Source organism: Elephas maximus, chromosome 2 (assembly GCF_024166365.1).
Source record: "Elephas maximus indicus isolate mEleMax1 chromosome 2, mEleMax1 primary haplotype, whole genome shotgun sequence".
Classification (NCBI taxonomy): Eukaryota; Metazoa; Chordata; class Mammalia; order Proboscidea; family Elephantidae; genus Elephas; species Elephas maximus.
Window position 1 is genome coordinate 200,480,451 of NC_064820.1, and position 19,396 is coordinate 200,499,846.

Here is a 19,396-nt window from a genome sequence, read left to right on the forward strand (position 1 = left end):
ATTTTAAATGTTCCAACTGTCTCATAATTGGTCCGTGGAGTCCCTTCAACTTGGCTCCTATGTCCTTTTGTTATGCCTCCATCAATTTTTAAGCACATTTTTACCTTATGGCACAAGATACTCCAGGCTTACCTTGTACTTTGCCTTAGCCCTGAAATCATCCCTCGCATCAAGCTCATTTTAGTGGGAAATGGTCTTACAAAACTAAGATCTGAGACCTAGGAGAACACGTTGGTAATGAGATGTCATTGCTTCTACACCTGTTTAGAGCTAGAAAAAAAATACATAAAATATATAAAAATATACTGATACCTCTAATTCCAATCCAACAAGGTTTCTCCCCTCCACCCCCGCCCCCCCCTCCATATTTCTTTCCCATCTCCCACAGTTAATACCCTGGCTCCCAGCAACATTTACTCATTTGCTCAATCCTACAATAGGCACAAATGAACTTTGGAATTACCTGTCTCTTTTCCTTAAAGAGGAGCCCAGTGGTTAAGAACTACAGCTGCCACCCAAAATGCTGGCAGTTCGAATCCACCAGCCCCTCCTTGGAAACCCTGTGGGGCAGTTCTACTCTGTCCTATAGGGTCGCTATGAGTTGGACTCCATGACAATGTTTTGGTTTTCCTTAAAGAAAATCACGTACATATGCACAGGTAAAGGTCCCTCTCTTCTCCTTTTTCCTGTCTTCTCTGCTGAGGCTTTAGCCATGGCTGACATTTTGGCAAGGAAGCTCGCGTTAGCGAGTTTGTTCACTCTAGAAGAGGGAGGGCAAATTCAGGAAGCTGCCCAGGACCCAGGGCGCCTCACCACAGGCCCAGGTCGGGGTCCGAGGCCTCCTCATAGGGCTGTATCCAGGTGTCACTGTCGTCCTCTTCGAGGATGCGTGTCCCTCTAATGGGCAATGGGCAGATGGTCAGGGGCTCTGGGTGTTCGCTGCCGTCGTGGGCTCTGGGCCTGAAATACGCACACAGTGGCCCTGAGAAGGTGTCAGTGAAGGTGAAAATGTGGGAGCCGTCGGACACGTTGAAGAAGGACAACCTTCCCGCCTCGAAGTCCAGGAAGACTCCCACGCACCGCGGGGGCACACGCAGAGTGAGCGCGACACGGTGGGGGTCCAGCACGAAGTACTCGCAGCTGTTCCACAGCCCCATCACCCAGTAGCCTGAGGCCGGGGTCAGGCGTGCTGGCTCCACACGTGGCACTGTCGCCAGGCACGCGCCCAGGAACCAGCGACTTCGGTGGCCCACGTGCACTTCCCAGTAGTGGCAGCCCGCGGAAAAGCGCTCACGGCCCAGCACGCACGTCTGCTCCACGAACCACTGCGAGTCACCCACGGCCAGGGCCAGCCCTGCCTCACGGGAAGACACGCTCCTGCCATCCTCGGAGACCACCAGGCTGGGGTGTGCAGAGGCTGGATCCAGGGTCACGTCCACTACGCAGAGGCATAGGGTTAGTGCGGCCGGGGCCTTCTGGCCCCGGCCTGTCCGCTACCCCGGTGGGCAAAGGTTTATTTTCTTCTACTGGAGCAATCAATGGGGTCACCCTCCCCGAAGTGGTGTGTGAGCCATTCCCAAGTATTTCAAAGTGACAAGGGGGATCCTATTTCTTCGTGAAATAGGAAAGTTTCTAAACTCCACATTGGGTGCCCTGGAGGGCAAAGATAACAGGTTGGTTTGTGAGGATGGAGGCAGGCGCACCTCCCCCTGGAGCCAAGAGGAAGGAACTCCAGGCAGGTTCTATTTCCAGCTCAGTCCCATCAGCTGCTGTGGTTTTGAAATCATCAATGGGCTCTGGGTCTCAGTTTTGCAGCGATCTTAGGATTTTAAAACTGAAAGGGACCTCTGAGATTATTTAGTTCAATGCTCTGCACTCCAACACCTCTGCCCCAACACACACCCATTTAATAAATGGGGAACCCCAGGGTCCCTTCTGTCGAATGAAGAGATTGGACCGGATGATCTGAGAAGTTCCTTATAGGCTGTATTCTCTCCTTGCAAACAAGCCCAAGAAGCACCATTCCTGCCAGATAGAAACAAGTCTAGTGAAACCAAGAAGGCTTTGTGTGAGTGTGAGCATGTGTGTGTGTATGTGTGTTGGTGTGCATACATACACATGCAGGTGTATGTGTCATGTTGCATACGTGCACATATGTGTAAGTGTGCCTGAGTGTCTGTGCAGGCAGGCCCATGTGCTTGGCTCTTGGACAGTCTCTTTTTCTAATCTCCTCTTTCCTCTCCATCTCCCTTTTAAGATCCAAACAACCTGAGTCACAAAGCACTTTCAGTCACAGTTTCTCCGCTCAGTTACCTGCATATCTTTGGGCTGCTCTCCATTCTGAAACCAAACAGAGATCTGAGTCAATCACTCTGGAACAAGAGGGAGGGAAGATCCAAGATGCATGATGACACCTGCAAACTGAATAACCCCATCCCCACCCTGACAACTGGTTTGGATCCAAATTGTTGTGTATCCATCACATCATTTTCCTGGGAATTTGGGATTGGGTAGGGGAGCTGGGGTCAGCACTGGGTTATGCCAAGGCTGCATGCAGGCTGAAGTCGTGTCAGGAAAAGCAGATGGAGCTTATGGGCAAAGAGAACGAATATAAGTAGCCTGGATGACCTGAGGAATGGAAAGAAGGTCTCAATCTCTGACCTGCCTGGCTCAGTCCCCAGGAAGCTCTGCTGACCATGGCTCCTGTTCTAAGATATCCTCTAAAGACCATGTCTTCTCCCAACGTGCCTCCTTTTTAACATAAGCCATTCTGAGTGGATTTCTGTTTTTTCTTATTTTGTTTTGCAACTGAGACATCACCAAGTCACAAAATAGCAAAAGCAGTAGAAGACATTTTCAGAGCTCCAAAAATTTACAGCAGAGTATTCAACCCTAGTTTTGTATCAGAGGAACTTAAAAAACAAAACAGAAAAACCATATAGTGTTTGCATAGAATAACTCAATTCTCTAAAAATGTTGCTTCTCCTCAAATTTATCTATAAATTCAAAGAAATCCCATGCAAAACTCCTTTTGGATTTTTTTTTTAAAGAACTTCATAAATTTATCCTTCCTAAGATTTATATATTTTTAAAAAGTCCATCAACTTTAAAAAGGAAGGGGAAATTGTACTTCCAGGTATTATAAAAGCCTTAGCAGTAAAACAATGAGATAAGAAGTGGGCCAATGGACAGACCCATCTATATATGGGAACCAAATATGCACTAATGGTGACAGATACCCCACATCAGTGGGGAAATCATGGATGACACTGGGCAAACCAACTCACTATTTGGAGAAAAGTAACTGGATTATCACCTAACAACACAGAAAACAGCATTCTAATGGATTAAAGACCTACACATCATACATATAAAGTTAATAGAAGAAAGTGTAGGAGGATATCTTTGTGATCAAAGTGTGTGAAGGTCTTTTAAACAAAACTTTAAAAACACAAGCCATAAGGTAAAAATTTTGATAAATTTTATTTTATCAAAACAGATGATTTCTTTTCAATACAGAGCACCATGGACAAAACTAGTAGGCAGATGACAGAATAGACGGAATTTGCAATGTTTAATACCAACAAAGGATTAGTATCTGTAATATGTATAACGAACTCCTGTGCATCAATAAGAAAAAGACAGAAACCCCAATAGAAAAATGGGCAAAGAATATTAACTGGCAATTTTCAGAAGAGGAAGTGCCAGGAGCCAATGAGCATATAAAGAGATGCTCAAACTTCTTAGTGTTCCAAACCAAACCTGCTGCCATCAAGTCAATTCGGACTCACAGAGGAGTGCAAACTAAAACAACAATGAACAACTGCTTATCTCCAAGGAACCGGCAGACTTAGATAGCTGGCTCATACAGGACATGGGCACACGGGCCTCTGTGCACCACTGGTGGGAGGATGGATGGCACTGCCTTCTGGGTCCCTCTCTCTCCCACCTAGTGGGTGTATCCCCCATGTGTGAGCAATGCTTCTCCTGGGTGCATAGCCCAGAGACTCTTCACACAGGGCCATAAGACAACATGTTTAAGGCTATTCATTCAGCATTGTTTGTGGTGCTGTGCTGTTAGGGGCAGTCTGGATGTCTACCTCAGAAGTGTGGCTGGCTAAAATGGAGGGGTCCACAGCAAGAAGGAGAAACAAATCAGACACACATGTGGGCACAGTGATTAGTGAAAAAAAAAAAACAGTGCAAGATTGTAAATATCATTTACATAAACTAAAATGCAGGTGCACAAAATAGAAATTCACATTTGCAAAAATATATACAAAATAAAGATACACAGTAGACTGCTTTATGGAGGGGGGGAATAGAGGGAGGTATGGGGAAGAAATATTTACGTATATGGGAATGTGCCCATCCCAGGCCCAAGTGGACACCAGGAGTCTAGGTGATCCTAATGTACATCTAGGATTTGAACCAAGGGTTTACATTTTGCTTAGGCTTCAGAACCATATAAAAATAAAATTAGAATATAACCTTTACCAAGTAACGTAGGTTAATGCATGCAGTGTGTAAGGCTATGGAATGAAATCAGAATGAAGTGTGGTTAATCAGAGTGAGTGTGACTGGGCTTTAATGTGGAATAGTGGGAAGGAAAAGGTGCTTCACTCACCAGCCTGGCCTTCGGCTCTTCTCCAGTCTGCATCAGCCAAGGAAAAACATGGATTAGAACATCAGCAGCCCACAGCTTTTCTGCTCACACATCTTCTTTTGCACCAACCCCCTTTCCTTTCCCCTTTCTCTGTCATCCACACAGCCAGCAAGGTGCCAACCTGGGCATCCTACCTAGTTGGGAGATGCGAGGAAGATACATGGATAACTGTAATGGATTGAATTGTGTTCCCCCCAAAATATGTGTTAACTTGGTTAGGCCATGTGTGGTTGTCCTCCATTTTGTGATTTTCCTATGTGTTATAAATAATAATCTTTGCCTGTGGTTAAAGAGGATTGGGAGGGGATATAACACCCTTGTTCAGGCCACATCCCTGGTCCAATGTAAAAGGAGTTTCTTTGGGGTGTGGCCTGTACCACCTTTTATCTTACAAGAGATGAAAGGGAAGTAAGCAGAGAGTTGGGGAACCTCATACCAACAAGAAAGCAGTGCTGGGAGCAGAGCGAGTCTTTGGACCTGAGGTTCCTGCACTGAGATGCTCCCAGACCAAGGGAAGACTGATGACAAGGACCTTCCTCCAGAGCCAACAGAGAGAGAAAGCCTTCCCCTAGAGCTGGTGCCCTAAATTTGGACCTGTAGCCTACGAGACTGTGAGAGAATAAACTTCTCTTTGTTAAAGCCACCCACTTGTGGTATTTCTGTCATAGCAGCACTAGATGACTAAGGCAATAACCAAATGCAAAAGGTGGACACGAAGAAATAGTTCTAAGAGGGGTCACTTACCAAGTTCTGTCTGAAGCTTCCCTGTAAGCAGAATGCAAGAAAAAAACATCAGCCTTCAAACAAGTGGAACCACCTGCCCATGGCAGTCAGGCCACTGGGAAGGGGTAGCTTAGTCTTAAATCACTGCTGACCCCAATCCATCCTCACATCTGCATCACCCTAATAAAGGAGGCTCATATTTGGGATTCTGATGCCTTATCCTGTTGTTTGCTCAAAGGCAGAAATCTGCACAGTCCCGGAAGGGAAAACAGATCTTTGTACTGAGGGGCCTCTTTCCACAGCTCAGGTCTGGTTTGAAGAGGTTACACTCATTTGCCCTGGAATCACAAACTTTTCCTGGGGAAAAGGTCTGGAATAAGTTCAGAGACACTGCACACAGCCTGTATAAGCCTCAGGGCCACTTACCGGGTAATTTATTTAAAGTACTAGAAGGAAATCACACTCAATTATTTTCCCTGCCCAGATACCAAGGACTCTGACATTTTGCCACTAAAAATGCATTCCCCTGATATCTCCACCCTATCCCCTCTTTCAAAAGTAAATGCTTCTGGGAAAGGCGACACTGTATCCTAATTCAAACTATGGTGTTAGTGACTTGTTGCTGTCAAGTTGATTTTGACTCATGACAACCTCAGTGTGCAGAGAAGAACTATGTTCCATAGGGTTTTCAAGGTTGTGACCTTTCAGAAGCAGATTACCAGGTGTTACTTCCTTCCGAGGCACTTCTAGGTGGTTAGTAGTCCAACACTTATCCATTTGCACCACCCAGGGACTCCAACATAACCATCTGCATCACCCAGGGACTCCAACGAGTTATTACAGCAGCCTCCCCCCTTGCCTCCAAGCAGGACTTCCCCAACCTCACAGTTTTGTCTGGAGCATTGCTGGGACAGGCCAAGTGGTTCTCTTGAGGTTTTTCCCTCACTCATTGTGGCCTTCTTTCCTATCACCCCTTCTTTTGGGCTCACACTCTCCATGTCTCCCCTCCTATGTATAAACTCCCACACTCCATAGTAGAGAGTTGTTGAGTTTCCCTGGGGAGAAAAGTGAATCTGAATAATTAGTCCTACTTTGGGGCAAATGAAATGTACCACCTTCCCCAGTGGCATTTCATTAAAAAGAGAAAGACATCCTAGGAAGCTGAACCAGAGGGAGAAAACATTTAATGGTGGAATTTTAATTGAGTTGGATGATTTGATGGGAAGGGCTTGCAGGATCTGTCTGTTGTTGTTAGGTTCTGTCAACTTGATTCTGACTCATAGAGACCCTATATGACAGTGTAGAAATGCCCCCATAGGGTTTCTCAGCTGTAATCTTCACTGGAAGGAGCCCTGGTGGATCAGTGGTGAAGAGCTTGCCTGCTAACGGAAAGGTGGGTGGTTCCATGAGCCGCTCAGCAGTAGAAAGATGTAGCAATCTGCTTCTGTAAATATTATGGCCTTGTTTGTTTACGGGAAACCCTATGCTATGGGGCTGGTCTACTCTGTCCTATAGGGTCTCTATGAGTCAGAAAAGGCAACTGGGAGCAGATCGCCAGGTCTTTTCTCTCCTGAACCACCAACCTTTCGGTTAACAGATCAGCACTTAGCCATTGCGCCCCAGGACTCCTTAGGATCTGCCGAGAATATGTCAAGTTAGGCCACCTTGGCAGCTGCTCCTGGGTAAGCAGCCTGTCCTTTCACTGGTTGGGGAATGGAGGTAGGAGCGGCAGAAGGGTGGATTTAGGATTAGATCCTTGAGGTACATTTCTTTCTACAGGGAAGCCTAAAACCACTTAACTCCTCCCACGACCACACGCACTGTGTGCTGTACACTGCCTGCAGCCAGCATTGTGGGTATGGCCACCCAGAACTTACCCAGCTCTGCTGTGAGTTCCTCTGGAAGAGAAATGAGAAAAATTTCTCAGGTGGGAAAATGAATCAGGTAGGAAGATTGATGAACACGGAGACATCATTTCCTCAAAGTGCACAGACTTCATCCACCCTCCGCACCTTCGTTGGACACCGGGAGGAGAAGGCTTCAAGGTGCGGGAAGAGAAAGAGTGAACATTCTCTGTCCCACCCACACTCTGCCCTGCTCTTAGGTCTCTCTGGGCCTGAGGTGCTGCCTTGTTGACCCAGCACCCGCCCGTTTGGAAGTCAGGGATGTGGGGGAAAAGCGTGCCTCTTCCACTGTTACCTTTTTCCTTCTCTGCCAGCTTCTTTAGCTTCTCTGAAAGGAAGAAAGGAGAGGTGAGGATGCTTTCTCCCCTGCCTGTTTCTGCCTTTCAGCCCTGCCTCCAGGCAGGATGGAGGCTTTCTAAACCGCACTGCCACCGTGCCCTCCTCCACACGCCCTTTTCACCACTTCCCTCCTCAGCAAAGTCCCCTGGCCTCCCTCCTACCTTGGGTTCTCTGTTGCTGTTGAAAGAAGTACACCACTAGTACCATGAGGAGAACCATGAGCAACGGCAGTCCTGCTAGAGTCCGAAGGAAAGCTCCCTTCCAGGAGGAGGTTGTGGGGAAAAAAACATCTGGAAAACATCCCAAGGGAGTTGTCTAGGTTTAGACACCACTCAGCACTAAGTTGCAGTGGTTAAGAGCTATGCCTGTTAACCAAAAGTTGGCAGTTCGAATACACCAGTTGCTCCGTGGAAACCCTGTGGGGCAGTTCTATTCTGTCTTATAGGTTTGCTGTGAGTTGGAATTGAGTTGATGGCAAAGGGTTTGGTTTGGTCACATACTTCGGTTTGCAGCACTTTGCCCCTCTGCTAAGCAAGTTTAAGTTTGCCTCTGTTCCACATTATGCTACCTGGAGAGCACGTGGAACAGCCACTATCACGCCCATTTTACAGATTGCTATGTTGCCCACTTTTACAACCCAGGAATGTTTTTCTTCAGGATCTCAGAGCCATCTCTTTGAAATGTAAACATAGAGGAAGGTAGTGCCCTTCTTTTTCTGCCTCATGGGAATTTAACTTGGGCGCCTGGCTCCAAGTTGTAGCTACCGCCTTCTCAGAGATACGTTGTAATAGGTCATATCTTCCTGACTGTATAAAAGGGAGAGATTTTTTTCTATTATAACTATTGGTTTGGACTGACATGAAAAATGAATCACAGGTTGGGTTTGTCCTCAAGACTTAAAACAGAACCATGTACATTAAACACTGTGTAAGTTCAGTCTGCACCCTTCTGTGAGTGCCTCATACAAGACTTTGGTACTAGGTAATGGCCTCACCTAAATTTCTTCCCTGACCCACCTCTTTTAAATCCATATACACATCCTGCCACTCCCTAGCACCCTTCTCTGCTTCATTTTTCTCCATAGCACCTAACACCTTCTAAAACTGAACCCGTTGCCATGGAGTCGATTCCAACTCATAGTAACCCTATAGGACACACTAGAACTGTGCCATAGGGTTTCCAAGTAGTGGCTGGTGGATTTGAACTGCCAGCCTTTTGGTTAGCAGCCGTAGTTTGCCATAGCTCTTAAAACCGCTGTGCCACCAGGGCTCCAACACCTTCTAATGTGTGATGTAATTTACTCATTTTGTCTGTTCCCTCAGTAGAATATGAACCTTAGGACAGAGGTTTTGGGCGTATTGTAGGTCTCAATAAATGCTGCCAAAGGGATGAAATTAGGAACAAGTAGACACTCATGGGGAGTCCCTGAGTGGTGCAAATGGTTTACATGCTCAGCTGTTAACCAAAAGATTAGAGGTTCGAGTCTACCAGAAGCACCACAAAAGAAAGGCCTGGCAATCTACTTGTGAAAATCAGTCATTGAAAATCCTATGCAGCACAGTTCTGCTCTGACACATAGGGTCACCATAAGTCAGAGCTGATTCAACGGCAACTGGCTGGTTAGGTTCTCATATGACTTCTAATGAGATTATGGGACTTAGTGCATGGCCTTTAAATTTTGGGCCTTTCTCCCCCTGTTCCCCCCCTTACTGTGTGGCTTGTCAGTTGTGCTCTTAGTAGACTTAGTTGCTGACTTTTTCAGGTGTGAAGCCCAGCCCAGCCCAGCCCACATGCATATAGGCCATTGTGTCCTTATAGACAGGTGTTGGGACAATGGATCTGGAGAACCTGGTAACTAGGAAGGTGAAGGTTACTGGCAACCACTGACCTGCTATCTCGACCACAAACTCTTTACTCTGAACGAGGAGGGTGTTCTGGATGGAGCAGGACACGTTGCTGTGGGCTCCCTCTTGGAGGACCACGGATATTTCCAGACTAAACAGGCCCTGGACATCCTGGATGACGGCTTCAGACTCAAGAGGCAGCCACTGTCCCTGATGGTCTCTCCATTGAGCCTTGGGCTTGGGGTACCAGCCACTGGAGCTGCACCTCAGGTGAATGCCTCCCTCCTTGAAGCCCTCAAGGGAGATGTGAGGGTCCGAGCCCATCCCTGGGAGAGACGGAGTGGGAAAGATCAGGTTCCTTCCCAAAGGTTGTGCATGAAGCCCATGCCACCATTCACCATTTGCAATCACTGGCTGGTAGCCTCCATCCATGGACTATAAATGACAGTCAAGATCAGTAGGGCATGTGGGGGCAGTACTACTCCTTGGGTACATTTGAAAATATAAAGTGGGGCATTTGGTGAGGAAGTGCTACTGGTCTTTAGTCCTGATATACAAGGGATAGTCCCCCCAGAATGAAGAATTGCCCCACCCCAAATTCCAAGAGAATGTCTTATCTCTGTCTTGGATTCTTCCAAAGCTCAGTGCTTGGGCTGTCTGTACTGTTTTATCTCCACATCCTTGTGGCGTTAGCGTCATTTTTTAAGTAGGTAAAACAGTAATATGGTTCAAATATCAACACTGCAAAATGTATATTCAAGGAAGCCCCATGTCCTTCTCCATCCTTTCCATCCCGTTCCACCCCCCTTAGGTAACCAACTTCTTTAGTTCCTAATTTATCCTTCCTGTGTTTCTATTTGCACTGGCTCACCTTCTTTCTTACACAAAAGTTTACTTACTGTAGAACCTCTTTTACATTTTGCTTTTTACTCTTAACAGTATACCCTAGAAATCACCCCACAACTGTTTGTACAGTTTCTCCTCATTTTTTTTGTTTTTGTTTTTAACTGCATAGTACTCCATTGTACATGTGTGCCACACTCGGCTCCCGTGCTTGGGTGTTTAGCTGTTTCCAGTATTTTGCAATTACAAACAGTGCTACAAGGATTAAACTTATACATGTGCTTTTCTTTTCATATTGTTGGAGGTGTATCTTCAGGGTAGGTTCCTACAGGTGGGATTGCTGTTCTAAAGGTAAATGCACAGGTAGTTCTATTAACTATTGCCAAATTCCCTCCACTGGAGAGTCTAATTTTCAACTCCACCAACAAGGTATGAGAGGACCTGTTTCCCCATAGCCCTGCCAAGAGAGTGGGTGGTCCAGCTTTTGAATTTTTGCCAATCTGATAGATACAGGTATATTTAGCATAGCTTTAATTTGCCTTTCTCTCATTATGAGTAAAAGTGATCATCTCTCCCTAGTTTAAGAGCCTTTTGAGTATGTTTTTGTGGGCTTGCTGTTCATATATCTTACCCATTTCCTAATGGACCTTTCCCCGAGTTTATTAATAGTTATTTGTTTATGTGTTAGGGGTATTCTTCCTTTCTCTGAAATTCAAGCAATGCAGCTCTATCCAAATGGATCCTTTCTCCTACTGCTTTTTGGAGGCGTGGCTAGTTTACCCACCTGCTACCTCCAGCTCCCAGATAGCTTCCCCAGTGAAGTTACTGGAGAGGAAGCTGCATCCGTAGTGGCCCTCATCGGAGGGGACAACACTATGGAGCTTCAGGATCACGTGGCCATCTCTGATCTCGTCCTTGAGGAGTTTTGTCCTGTTCTGGAACTCCGCCATCTGCCCCCTGGAGAGCTCCTGCTGCTCCCCGTACAGGAGGACGATGTCAGAGGGCCGGCTCCTGAACCAGCGGATCTCCATGTGCTCGGCGTCCAGGTAGGGCCACAGGTAGCACGGGAACTCTATTTCTTCCCCGATGAGTGCCAGGATGGATTGCCCAGGTCCTACCACCTTGACTTTCTCTAGGAATGTGAAGCCATTAAAAAAAAAAAGAAGAAGAAGCCGTAACAACTGCCAAAATCAGCCCTCAACAAATATGATTTTTCATCCTATCCCTCTTCCAGTAAACCATTCAAACGACGAAGGTAGAACATTCTACAGGACGACTGGCCTGGTTTCTTGAACAAGTAATTGTTATTTTAAAAATTGAGTGTGCTAGATTAAAAAACACACAAGGTACATTACAACCAGATATACTAGGTGCCACATCTTGATGGCACTGGGTTTGGTTTTTACCGGTCTGGTTATTGGTTTGAACCAGTGTGGTCCTTTGACTGCTGAGAATTTACATTTCTATCCCAGAGATACTGAATCACAATCGACATTTTAACTAGATCCCCCGAAGAATCTTGTTAAAATTTCAATTCTGATTCAGTATCTCTGGGGTGGAAATGCAAATTCTCAGCAGGGGGTTGAACTGGTAAGAACTGGTTGGAAGCCCTGGTTTGAACCAACTGGCTGCAGCTGTTATTTTGGTGACAATTATGTAAATTTGAATATGGCCAAGGTATTAAATGAAATGAAAAGTTACTGAAATGAAATCTTTATCATAAACAGTAAGTTGCAAAACAATATGTACACTACTAAACAATCTTGATTAAAAGAAGATATATTTGCATGAATGTACAGAGGAAAAGATGTGAAAGGAGATACACCAAGTTTTTGATGATGGTAATTTCTGCACAATGAGAACAGAAGTTTTCTTATTTTTGCTTGTCTGATTTCTAATTTTTTATAATGTATAGCTTCTGTAATAACAAAGGGCATTCAAAATAATCTGTGGGGGCCCCCTGCTTCATGGGTTTTCCTATCTAAAGAGCAAACCCTGCCTTCGAGACTTCTCTTTATCATGATCTTTCATTTGATTGTCCTCCTTGTCAGTGATGTCTCATGTGGCACCTCTGCCCCTCCCTAGCTAATCTGTTTTCTGCAATTTCATGAGAGTTGCTGGTGCCTGCTGCTGTTCCCTTGCATGAGCTGTTCCTGGCCACTCAGCATGCCCTCACTTTCTTCTGTCTGACCTCCATGCACCTCCTTTCCTTCCTTCCAAGTTCAGCTAAAATCCCATCCCCAAAGCTCTTTCTCCGTGGATCCCTCCCCGTCCTTCACTTTGCTCACAGAATGTGGAGGTACCTTTTTTTGTTCACACCACCTTGCTGCCCACTGGGTGAAGCTCCAACACCCTTCCTACCAGTGTCCCTGCCCAAATTCTTTCTAGCTGTTTCTTCTACACACCTGATGCCTGGCCGTCTACATGGGCACACCCTGACTCAGTTTACCCTCCACCTGTCATCTTCCTGGAGAATGTACATTCTGCCAGGCTCAGCTTGAACAGCACCTCCTCTCTATGGCTCTTCTTGGCTTTCCAGGAGAAAAACAAATTTTTTTCTTAGCTATGCTCCCCAAGTCTTTGGATATGGTTCTCTTGCAGCCTTGGTCACACAGCTGGATAGCTGCTTAGGTCATGTCTGGCCTCTACCTTGACTACAAGCTGCCTGAGGACCTGGGCTGTGCCTCAGTCACCCAAGTGTCCCTGGTTTGCAGCCCAGAGCATTAGGGAATAACACTTGCATAATTAGTTTATACCCTCTGTTGGCTGGTTCTTTGATAAGAAATGGTCAGACTGAGGTCCTTCATGCTCCTCAAAAGTTATGGCCTATACACAGGAGCAGAGTGAAAAATATTTGCCAACTGGCTCAGCATAAGTACAGACCAGTGAGAGTCTCCTGGCATCTTCCTGCTGTGTCTCCTTGGATGCCTGTTAACTGAGGAATCCTGGGAAACTATGTGAATGATGCTGGTGGCTGGAGAAATGGCAGTAGAGCTACATGATGCTCAGAGAAGTGGCAATTTAACAACTGGGATGGATATCTCTGTGTATTTTAGCCACTGGTATAGCCTGGTACTAGCTTATAAGATCTCTGCCCAGGGCTGCATCTGGGAGAAGGAGAGACGAACAAAAGCTGAGGTACTCGTGTCTTGACTGGACAGGGAACAGATCAGACACACTACCTGAGCTCAGCTGCACAAGTGGGAAGAGGAGAAGGAAGTGGGTGAGGAAGAAGAGACTGCTGGATAGAGGTACTTGATACAAGGAGTCCACAAAAAAACCCAGTGCCGTTGAGTCCAGGGAGACTGAGAAATCCATCATCTCCTGCCAGCAGTGGTGGCTACCTGGAGAGGAACAAAGAGATGCTAAGTGACTCAGAGGAAATGGAATGTGGTCCATCAGACCAGAGGTGTGTCCTTGCCTCAACTATTTTTTATCTGGCTCTGGAGTTCCTTATCAGCCCCAAAGCCTGGTTTCTTTTAAGTCTTGGCTGGATGTGAGAGCTGCTTCTTATTTTATCAGGTGACACTGTTAATAGCTTCACTGGCCTTGCTCAGAGCTTTAAGGGGACAGGACAAAGGGTCCCACAGGAAGCAGCCCCGAGCTGAATATTGTTTACACCCAGAAAGAGACTCCCACATTATGGGAGGGTGGGGCCTCAGTGCCACCCTCTTCTAGTTTTAGTGACTTTCCCCAAACAAAGGCAAATCTATGGGGAATCCCAGATGCATTTTCAATCTCTTGGCCCTACCACTAGCTACTCAGCCTTGCTCCTACTTCCCTTTGCTCTTGAACACCAGGTCCACAAAACAGAGGAACAAACACAGAGTTCCAACCTTTCCAAAGTGGAGTCAGCTCCAATGGCTTTCAGGGACACTTTCCTCCAGTGGAGAGGGCCCCAATGTCCTGGTGTCTGTGGTATCTTCGGGACCACAGTGATGGACTCATCCCATCTAGCCACCCCCCGATCTGTGGTCCAGAAGACCTGTGCCCTAAATCATACAAGAGCCACTCCCTCTCCTCAGCACCCCCCCTGCCCCTCACTGTAATGTCTCACAGTCTGGGGTGGCCAGTGAGTGTGGTGGAGCTGATATATCTTTAGAGACACACAAGCCTCTCCACATTTCTCAGATTCTCAGAATTTGTTACTGGTTACACCTCAGTTTTTTTTTTTTGAACAGTGGAAGAAATCAATGCCAGTTCTGAGGGTAGTTAAGCCTCCCATACATTTGGTTGGATGCTCTTTAATAATTGTCAGCATTTCTGCTCTCTCCCCTCCACCTTCCAAATGTCCACCTTCTGTCTTTTTCCAAAAGACTCTCTCCTTTCTTACCATCACAGCATCCCAGGGCGGGGCGGGGGGGGCACGTGGGGAGTAAGGGGCCCACAGTAAGGTTCTATTCTCCAGGCCCTACTTATCTCCCCTTCTCCCATTGTCTGCCACCATATTTTCCCATTGCTTGATTTTTCCTTCTGCAGACCCACAATGTGGCACATGTTCCTACTGTCCTGTTGTTACCGGAGAATGGCCTCGGTCCTTGTCTTTGGTGTAGGAAAGAATTTAAACACTGAGACAAACAGTGCCAAGCAAGCAGAGGTTTATTAGCAAGCGGAGGGTTAGTAGTAAAAGTACACTTGACTAGGAAGCCTCAAGCGGGCTACTCAGGTAGAGAAAGAATCTGAGTGCCCCAATAATCGTTTTCTTAGGGTTTTATACTCCTTTTGTCTCTTGATCTCTCTCTCTATTAACATTTAAAAGCCAGGACAAGACCCCGCTAGAAGACTATTTCTTTGGCTTAAGGTTTAATTACCAAGTTAGAGGTCTTATCAAGTTAGGGACTTTAACAGGTTAAGGACTTTAGCAAATCAAAGACCCCTGTGAAGATCATTTCCTTGGCTTAAAGTTTAACTATGCAGGGACCATTTTACTGAGGAATGTCACCACCCCCTGTCTCTTCCTTTGTTGGGATTGTCTTATTTAGGAATGTCACCATCCCCTGCCTCTTCCTCTTCCCGAGTGCAAGCTCTCCCCCTCCACTCTCCCCCTCCACCTTACACTGTGGCTGCGTGGCTGAGCCACACTACCACTAAAAAAAAAAACTGGTAGGGTATAAAACCAAAAAACCAAACCCATTGCTGTCAAGTCGATTCTGACTCATAGTGACCCTATAGGACAGAGTAGCACTGCCCCATAAAGTTTCCGAGGAGCACCTGGTGGAGTCAGACTGCCAATCTTTTGGGTTGACAGCCGTAGCACTTAACCACTACACCACCAGGGTTTCCTGGTAGGGTATAAAAAACAAGGGAATTTACAAGCTGCTGGACCATGTAGCAGAGGAGCATTCAGAGTAGGGTATGTGAGGTGAGTAAATCTGAGCCTCCCCCGCCCCCAGTTACCCCTGAGCTAGGAAGGGCTCAAGCTGAAGGGAATAAAATGTGAGGGAGAGGCCATGGTCTGTGAGGTGAATGGCCAGTTTTGATTGGCCCCTGCCCTCTGGAAGCTCAAACACAGGTGGGAGACAGAGGAGCAAGTTGCTGGAGTTCAATTCATGCTACCACAGGGGTCCCTCAGCGGTGAGGAGATTGGAAGTTCTCTCTGGAGGAGGCCTAGCAGCGCTGATGGCCAGCAGTTACTGGAGTAACTTATTAGCACAATGGCCAGCATGAGCGAGGCCTTGGGCTAGAATTGAGGCTCTGGCTGGACAGCCCAGCCTCTTGTCTTTGTGACTGACAGCAGGAACGCATCTGTAATAGACTTGGGAAGAAAGCAGTGAAGGGTGGGTCTAGAGCAGTGAGTCGCAACCTGGCTTTGCGTTTTCTCACCCTCTTCCTTATTCCCTTCTCTTTTCTTTTGTGCCTCTGTAGACGTAGATTAAAACCCCATGAGTGCAGAGCCATGCTGGGTATATGAGCATCCAGCTAGTGCCTTTTAAAACAAGAGGAGCTCAGAGAGTGTTTATGAATCCATTTGAATCAGCCAGATTCTGAACAATCAGTCACAACATCGATAGGGTATTAAGACCCATAGCTGGGGTGGGGTTGCCTCACAGGAGGAGCACATGCCCAATTTCCCTGACCAGGGGGTGCTACCACCTCCTGGGGGGCAGGGGATGGGGCAGTGCTTTCCAGAACAATAGAATTGCTAGAGGAGCCCCTATTCTCCATTGTGACACATCCATATGATTTCCACAGTGAGTCTATGCTAGAAGGAGGTTGTAAACACACTCACACACGTGCACACACTAAGTGAGCACTTACTATTTACCAAGCACTTACCTATGCAATAAGTACCATCATCATCATTATTTAAAAAAAAAAAAAATTGCTATCGAGTTGATTACTAGTAAGTCCAAATTACAGATAAAGAAACAGCTGCAAGGGAGGTTAAGTGACTTGCCCCTAGACACACAGCTAATAAATGGTGGAGTTGGGATCCCAGCCAAGCTATCTCGTTTCAGAGTCTGTACCCTGCTGGTTCTCTGGACATGGATTTCTCACCAGCCTTTTCCTCTGTCAAGTCTAGGTATACCCTTCGGTCACTCCTGTTACCCAAAACTGTGACCATGTTACGGAGCCCCATGAGCTTCTCTGGCTACAGCTCACAGCCTGATCAGCCATCTCAGAAATGGACTGAAGAAGTGGCATGGGTCACAATGGTGTCAGCCAAAAAACCAACCAACCAACCAATGAATAAAAAAGCAAAAATCCTATTGCTAGATGAATTAAAACTGGAGTCTCCCTTCGGTTTTGTCAAGGAAGCTTTAGACAGAAAGTACATGATGCACTGTGATCCCTTTGCTCCCAACACTCAAGGACATTGCCTTGAAATCCTTCAATCCAGGGAAAGGGGTCTGGCAATTTCTTGGGGGAAAAGTCAGCGATTTCAGAGGGCTGAAAGCCCCTCTGCACTCTAAATGGATCCTTCTCCCCACTCTCTGGCTGAAGTTTGCCCTTTATGAGTGCATGTCACCAGTTTAAAGGCTCTGATCCTTCTTGAAGTGCATTTATTACTGTGAAGGGAAACACTTTAAGACTTCAACTATTCATGCCACAGTGTAAGTGGATATCAGTTCTGTTCCAGGTAAGAAAGTTTTGCTGGAGGAAGGGGTGAGAGGCTGGACACAACTGGATATTTGGGAAAGATGGGGGATCCAGTCAGGGGAAGGACAGGGCAGAAAGGAGGTCTCAGGCTAGAGACTGGAGCTAAGCTTTGCTGGTGGGATACGTTTTCCCTGGAGTTCTCTTGTAGCCTCTGGAATGTTCTCTCCTGAGGTATTTATCCTGCACACTGATGCAGAAGAAATGCCTCCACCCTCCACCAGGGGAGCCCATTTCTCTCTCCCTACTTTCAACCCCCTCCCCCACCCAAGAAATTGACTGATTGCCTTGAAGTCAATTTCTAACTCATAGAGACCCTATAAGACAGAGTAGAACGGCCCCATAGGGTTTCCTAGGCTGTAATCTTTACAGAAGCAGACTGCCACATCTTTCTCCTGTAGAATGGCTGGTGGCTTCAAACCACAGTTGCTGTTAGCAGCCGAGCACTTAACCACTGCACCACCAGGCCTCCTTCTCCCTACTTTACTCTCTTTTGTTTTCTTCTTATTTTCTCACTGCTCAGCTCCAGCCCTATTCCAGTTTTTCTCCTCCAGAACCTCCAATTCTTAAACAACACCTTATACTGCCTGGATTTCCAGTCCCTGAGCTCTTGAATCTCTCTTTAAAGATTGTTATTTTTTGCTTTTGCTACTTTTGTAAACTCAGGTGGTGTGTTTTGCCCTCCTCCCATTCCCCAAACACTCAACTACCAGTGGAAAATTTAGTGGTTTGAAGCCACCCAGAGGCACCTCGGAAGACAGTCCTGACGATTTGCTTCTAAAAGGTCACAGCTTTGAAAACCCTATGGAGCAGTTCTACTCTGCACACGTGGGGCCGCCATGAATTGGAATCACAACACTAACAAGACGTGGGATTTTCCCATTCTTCCTCACTGCCCCCTCCTGAGGCCCACTGCAATGCCTTGCGCTCAGTTAATGTGCAGTCAAGTAATGTGCACCAGCCTACTTTGGTTTGTTTTCAAAAAGCCCACAAGGGGATTTCTATCCCTAACCCCAAGAGGGGAGCCTCAGTAAGGCTTGAAATCTTTTTTCTCTGATGATGAAATAGGACAACTGGAATCCTGCCTCCTCAGGTGGGAGCTGCCTGAACAGACATCTCCTCTTAACCACACTCAAAACTCCATCCTGCAGCTGACTCAACTAATAAGATGGTTCCAACGCATCTCATGCTGTCCCCAAAACTTCTCACTATAATTTTCTCTTTTCCATTTCTGAAAAGTGGAGATGTAGACAGGTGTTGAGAATGAGCTACTTACCTAGTAGGTGGCAACAAAGTATCCAGAATGACAGATGAGTCTTGGGCAATCTCAAATCCCTCTGCAAAGGGAAACAATTGTTGTAAAGCGTCTCAGCCCAAGATGCTAAGATCCCCTAGACACGGCCCAGCCACTGAGTTCAGGGGGTGAGCCCATCTGTGACAGAATTACTCACCCACCTTTTACCTTAAGAAACAGGCTATGTGCTCTGCCCTTTGGTATAGAAACCAAGATGGAAAGGACAAAACAAGGAAATCGCCTCATCACATCCTGCCTCTGTGAGGAAAATCATGAATTGAATTTCCCTGGGAAGAAATTTTCTTAGGTCTTAGGAAGAGGGGAAAGTTATCTGGAAGATTCAGAGAGTCTGCAGCTATAGAGACTCAGAGCAGGAAGAAAATGCTTGGCTGGCTGCCTGGAATCTCTGGGTGGGCAGAGCTGGGACTCCAGGGAGGTAGGATGGCCATCCCTACTAGCCCCTCTCCCCTCGCTATCACAGTGAAAGAGACAGAGACTGGACTGGAATTTCCACTAGCCAAGCGTTCAGGAAGGGGGCTAGTGCCCAACTTTGAGTCCCGGGGTGGTGCGAATGGTTAATGTGCTTGGCTACTAACAGAAAAGTTGGTGATTTGAGTCCATCCAGAGGTACCTTAGGAAGAAAGTCCTGGCAATCTACTTCCAAAAAATCAAACATTGAAAACTT

At 46.5% G+C, this 19,396-nt stretch overlaps 1 protein-coding gene across 5 annotated transcripts; it reads right to left on the reverse strand.

The window, feature by feature from the left end:
• Window positions 1-379: 379 nt before the first annotated feature.
• Window positions 380-19,036, reverse strand: BTNL9 (butyrophilin like 9). 5 transcript variants are annotated; one of them, XM_049874492.1, is made up of 12 exons: window positions 18,880-19,036; window positions 18,694-18,754; window positions 13,502-13,663; window positions 11,104-11,451; window positions 9,521-9,802; window positions 7,794-7,922; window positions 7,589-7,621; window positions 7,267-7,287; window positions 5,411-5,431; window positions 4,628-4,654; window positions 2,314-2,340; window positions 380-1,438 (listed from the first exon to the last, which is right to left on the reverse strand). In XM_049874492.1, exons 1-12 carry the CDS (start codon window positions 18,955-18,957, stop codon window positions 810-812), a joined length of 1,818 nt encoding a protein of 605 aa, XP_049730449.1. In that variant the 5' UTR covers window positions 18,958-19,036; the 3' UTR covers window positions 380-809. The 5 variants fall into 5 exon arrangements, 4 of the variants coding, with proteins under 4 accessions (XP_049730449.1, XP_049730450.1, XP_049730451.1 ...); XM_049874493.1 differs by having other exon boundaries at window positions 18,873-18,962; XM_049874494.1 differs by having other exon boundaries at window positions 18,869-18,892.
• Window positions 19,037-19,396: the final 360 nt, after the last annotated feature.